Genomic DNA, 6,000 nt, shown 5'->3' with positions numbered 1-6,000 from the left:
GGCATAGAAACTTACCAATCAGAACCAAATTGGCTGGCAGAAGAGGGCAGTTGGGGGTGAGATCAGGCCTGCAGGAGACTGAAGTTGGGGGCAAGATCAGGCCAGCAGGGGAGGGCAGTTGGGTGCAAGATCAGGCCAGCAGGAGAGGATAGTTGGGGGCAACCAGGCCTACAGGGGAGGGCAATTGGGGGCGAGATCAGGTGGGCAGGGGAGGGCCATTGGGGACGAGATCAGGCTGGCAGGGGAGGGCAGTTTGGGGCAACCAGGCCAGCAGGGGAGGGCAGTTGGGGGCGAGATCAGGCCACCAGGAGAGGATAGTTGGGGGCAACCAGGCTACAGGGGAGGGTAGTTGGAGGTGAGATCAGGCCGGCCAGGGAGGGCAGTTGAGGGCAACCAGGCTGGCAGGGGAGGGCAGTTGGGGGTGACATCAGGTGGGCAGGGGAGGCCAGTTAGGGGTGATTAGGCAAGCAGGCATAATCAGTTAGGGGCAATCAGGCAGGCAGGCATGTGAGCCGTTAGGAGCCAGCAGTCCCAGATTGCAAGACGGATGTCCGACTGCCGGTTTAGGCCTGATTCCACAGGGATTGGGCCTAAATCGACAGTCAGAAATCCCCCAAGGGGTCCCTCATTAGAAATGCTGCAGGCTGGGCAGAGGGAACCCCCCCTCTGTGCACGAATTTTGTGCACTAGTTACAAAATAAAAATCTCTTCATCCTCCTCCTTGTCAAAGATGAAATGCTTGCCTAATAATTCTGTTTATTGAGATATAAGGAGATGTTCATTTCTATAACAACTCAATTATGATCCTTTGTCCATGGCACCTAGAGCCTTGTATGTCATTAATCCTTATTAAGCTAATTAATGGTGCTCTTTAGCAAATGGATTCTTTTTGGCTCAAAGCAAGTGATTATAACGAGCCTCACATGACACTAAAAATAGCCCTTGGAATTACTGAACCTTTCAAGGGACAACCACTTTTGTATTGATCTTCTTGGGTACCTTTGCCATCTGCGTTCTAAGCCTTACAAACAGTTTGGAGGAAGACAAATGAGATAACTGCTCAATAGATTAGGTCATTCATTACTTCTACTGTGAAATATACTGTAAGCCCATTATTTCATGCTAGCATAAGTATTCCCATTTATTAAAAAATGCCAATCAATAAACAAGTTAGCCCTAAGTGGTTTGGCTCAGTGGATAGAGCGATGGCCTGAGGAGTGAAGGGTCCCAGGTTCGATTCCGGTCAAGGGCACATGCCCAGGTTGTGGGCTCGATCCCCAGTTGGTTGCGTGCAAGAGGCAGTCAATCGATGATTCTCACTCATCATTGATGTTTCTCTCTCTCCCTCTTGCCTCCTCTCTGAAACCAATAAAACTATACTTTAAAAAAGGTAATAATCCTTTCATTCTCTAGAGATTAAGGAAAGTTATATATGTATATGCCATTTTCAGTTAGCTTTATATTAATCAAGAGACCTGAGAAGATTTCTCAACCCACTAATCACTGAAGTTCAAAGCCATTCCTGAAGGGTAGTTGGAGTCTGTATTAGTTTCATAGGTCTACTGTAACAAAGTATCACAAACTTAGATTAAACAGCATAAATTTATTCTCTTACAGTTTGGGTGTATAGAAGTCCAAAACTGAAATGTTACGGTCCAATATTTATGTCCCCCCACCCAAATTCATATCTTGATACCCAACCACCAATGCAATAGTATTGATTCATTTGGCAAGTAATTAGGGTTACTTCCATGAGGAGGAAGCCCTCGGGAATGGGAATACTGCCCTTGTAAGGAAAATGAAGAGCTTGCTTCCTCTCTGTCTACTCTCCATGTGAGGATGCCATGTGATATCAGCAGTGTACTGTAGGCAACCTATATATGTCTCATATTGATGTTTCTCTCTTTCTCCCCCGCTCCCTACCCTCTTGTCTCTCTTTAAAATCAATAAACGTACCTTTGGGTGAGAATTTAAAAAATAAATCCAACATGGATATTGAGAATTTCAAGGAAATGGCAACATTTTTGAACTGTAAAGTGTGTCCCATTCCACACCACTCTAACTGGTGTATTTTGTAGGTCAGCCACCCTTCCTGGAAGCAGTAAGGCCTTGGGAGGAAGACTCTCTCAGATTTCAGCTTTGAAGAGGAGCTCAGATTGCCAGACTGGACTAGCTCTTCTGAATTTCCTGAGATGCCAGGCCCTGTGGCTTTCTTGGAAAGCTCTTCGATACCCCCCAACTCCCCACCTTCTTTTACACCCTGTCTACACATCCCACCATGCCTGGGCTCTGGGGCCACCCAAGTGTGCAGGCCAAATCAGGCCTCTCTGAGTGGTGAGGGGAGACCCAGAGGGAGATAGTTATCTTTTGTGCAGGTGAAAGGAACCACGTGATCCCTGGTGATTCTGGGGAAAAGGCTCACTCTTCTATAGTCACTTCAGCCCAAGAATAATAAAGGTTAGAACCTGAGGTGGGGGAGGGGTGCTTGGTTGCTAAGGGGCACATGCATGACAGGGCTGCCAATTGTGACATGGCTGCCAATTGTTGGGCTCATGCTCAGCGCATGGTACTTGCATCCCACTTGTCTGGGTTACTTGTATGTGCCCCAGTATTTTGGATTGCTCGTTGTGCTCCAGTGTGCTGGATCGCTCGTTTGTATCCATTCTTTTGGATTGCTTATTGTGCCCCAGTATCCTGGGTCACTCCCCTTCCCCCATTCGCCTTGGTGGCTCACTGTGCCCCGGACCTCTGCCTGTCATGTCCGGGCTGCACATGTGGGCCCCACGGTTTCTTTTCCTGTGGCAGCTGTTGTGGCTGCAGGTCCAGGCAGCTCCGATTCCGGAGTTGGCCGTGGACTCTATCCTGCTGACCTCCATCCCCCTGGGGCCCTCCAAGCCCTGGTCTTGGGATCAGCAAAATCCAAATATTGAAGTGTCTTCACTGAACCATGATGCGTCAGCTGTTCCACCGTTGGAACTAGAACTCCCCATCAATCGAGAACATACTTTGGAGGCTGGTGCTACAGGCCTGCAGCCAAATGCAGCTCCTGCAAAGCACCCTATGGTGACACTTCCACGTCCAGAGACTGTTCAGGCTCATCAGCCAACCTTTCCACCTGTGGACCTGGGACTCACCATCACTCCAGAACCTACTTTGGAGACTGGTGCTACAGCCCTGAAGCAGACTGCAGCTCCTCCAAAGCACCCTGCGGTGGCATTTCCACTTCAAGAGCCTGTTCAGGCTCAGTGGCCCACCTTTCCACCTGTGGACCTGGGACTCACCATCACTCCTGAACATACTTTGGGGGCTGCTGCTACAGCCCTGAAGGAGACTGCAGCTCCTCCAAAGCACCCTGCGGTGGCATTTCCACTTCAAGAGACTGTTCAGGCTCAGTGGCCCACCTTTCCACCTGTGGACCTGGGACTCACCATCACTCCTGAACATACTTTGGGGGCTGCTGCTACAGCCCTGCAGCAGACTGCAGCTCCTCCACTAAACCCTGGGGTGACATTTCCACTTCCAGAGCCCGTTCAGGCTCAGGAGCCAACCTTTCCACCATTGGAACTGGAACTCCCCATCATTCCAGAACCTACTTTGGAGGCTGGTGCTACAGGCCTGCAGCCAAATGCAGCTCCTCCAAAGCACCCTCTGGTAACACTTCCACGTCCAGAGACTGTTCAGGCTCATCAGCCAACCTTTCCACCTGTGGACCTGGGACTCACCATCACTCCAGAATCTACTTCGGAGGCTGGTACTACAGCCCTGAAGCAGACTGCAGCTCCTCCAAAGCACCCTGCGGTGGCATTTCCACTTCAAGAGCCTGTTCAGGCTCAGTGGCCCACCTTTCCACCTGTGGACCTGGGACTCACCATCACTCCCGAACATACTTTGGGGGCTGTAACTACAGCCCTGCAGCAGACTGCAGCTCCTCCTCTAAACCCTGGGGTGACATTTCCACTTCCAGAGCCCCTTCTGGCTCAGCAGCCAACCTTTCCACCGTTGGAACTGGAACTTCCCATCATTCCAGAACCTACTTTGGAGGCTGGTGCTACAGCCCTGCAGCCAAATGCATCTCCTGCAAAGCACCCTGAGGTGACGCTTCCACCACCGGAGACTGTTCAGGCTCATCAGCCAACCTTCACACCATTTGACCTGGAGCTCACCATCACTCCAGAACCGACTTTGGAGGCACATGCATCCCTGCAGCAGACTACAGCTCCTCCAAAGCACCCTGAGGTGACACTTCCACCACCAGAGACTGTGCAGGCTCAGCAACCAACCTTTCCACCTTTGGACCTGGAGCTCACCATCACTCCAGAACCGACTTTGGAGGCTGATGCTGCATCCCTGCAACAGACTATTGCTCCTCCAATGCACCCTGAGGTGACACTTCAACATCCAGAACTTGTTCAGGTTCAGCAGCCAACTTTTTCTGAAGTCACAGCCACAGTTCTATCGTTTGACCTGGAAGTTACAATAACTCAGCAACCAGAGTCATCAGAGACAGTTCCTCCAGTGACTGAACAGAATGCCACCATGAACATATGTGAGCTCTGTTCCTGCAATAATGGGACACTGTCGTGTATTGGTTTTGGCTCAAACCAGAGGCTCCACAGAGTGCCAGTACCAGAGCCCAGCACCTACAATGGCACCTTCACCGTCTTGTAAGCATTGCCTTTCTCATTTGTTCTCTGCATCTTGGCTGACATGGCAGCCTTTTCCTTGAGGTCTTCCTGGGCCTTCCTCATCTCCCCCTAACCACGTTGAATGACTTTGTTTTTATCTTTGACAACTATTCCTTATCGTCATTCTCCTTAATACTATTGCTCCTCCTTAACCAGTCTTTTGCTTATAATTGCCCATATTATTTTTCCATATTTTTAGCCCTAGCATTTCATTCCTTAACCTCTACTGTCCTCCCACTTTTGCTCCATTTTCTTTACAGCAGCATGACCCTCTCCCAGACTCATTGGTTGTGGTGCAACAAAGTGGTTAAGAGTAGAGATTCTACAGCCAGAGTGACTGGGTTTGAACCTAGTATCCCATTTATTAGTGTTGAGACTCAATTTCCTCATGTGTAAAATGAACATTACATAGTTACCATTACATAGGATTGTAGTGAGTTTTAGAAGTACTATATACTGTATATACTAGAGGCCCGGTGCCCAAGATCCGTGCACGGAGGGGCGGGGGTCCCCTCAGCCCAACCTGCGCCTTCTCACAGTCAAGACCCCTCGGGGGACATTCCTCTTGCAGTCTGGAGCTCTCGCAGTCCAGGATCCCTTGCTCCTTACCACCTTCCTGCAGCAGAGGTTGGAGAGGCTCCCGCCACCGCTGCTGCACTCGCCAGCTGTGAGCCTGTCTTCTGGCTGAGCAGTGCTCACCCTGTGGGAGCGCACTGACCACCAGGGGCAGCTTCTGCATTGAGCGTCTGCCTCTGGTGGTCAGTGCGCGTCATAGCAACCTGTTGTTCCACTGTTCGGTCAATTTGCATGTTATGCTTTTATTATATAGGATAGTACATATATGAGTTCTTAACATATGTCTGTGTTGGCTATTATTTGACCCCTCATTCATATCTAGAACTTATCTTTGCCCCCTGGCTTTCTATATAAATCACCCATTTTGTGCCCAACCAGGTCTAAGTACTGTGGGAGGCACAGAAGTATGACATTGTCTATGGAACATGACAATGGTAGGTGGGAAGAAAGGGAATATGCATTAAAAAAAGGAGGTGATATATAATTAAGTAGTAAAAGAGATACAGGCCAGAGGTGCTCTAATTCAGCAGAATGTGTAGTTATTGGGGTATGGAAGTCAGGAAAAGCTGCATGGATAAGCCAGAACTTTAGCTGGCACTTAAAGGGTGGCTATGGTTTGGTAAAAAAGTGAGGGCAAAGGCATGGCTACAGGAATGATCAGGACTTAATAGACCAGTCTGGTTATAAAGAATTGGTTTAGGAAGCAGTGAAAAATATGATTATGAAAAACCTTGACTAT

General features: G+C 49.3%; 1 protein-coding gene across 1 annotated transcript in view; it reads left to right on the top strand.

The window, feature by feature from the left end:
* The first annotated feature begins 3,556 nt into the window (after nucleotides 1-3,556).
* The window catches only part of LOC308254431 (leucine-rich repeat-containing protein 37B-like), a 30,518-nt gene continuing 28,074 nt past the window's right edge, over nucleotides 3,557-6,000 (top strand). The window contains exon 1 of the mRNA XM_080680531.1: nucleotides 3,557-4,664. Coding sequence (XP_080536657.1) covers nucleotides 4,372-4,664 — 293 coding nt within the window. The 5' untranslated portion in view covers nucleotides 3,557-4,371. The remainder of the gene's footprint in view (nucleotides 4,665-6,000) is intronic.

Source organism: Plecotus auritus, assembly GCF_963455305.1.
Source record: "Plecotus auritus genome assembly, chromosome: 7".
NCBI classification, from domain to species: Eukaryota; Metazoa; Chordata; class Mammalia; order Chiroptera; family Vespertilionidae; genus Plecotus; species Plecotus auritus.
The sequence above is the reverse complement of the archived record's forward strand: the minus strand, read 5'-3'. Positions and strand labels throughout refer to the sequence as shown.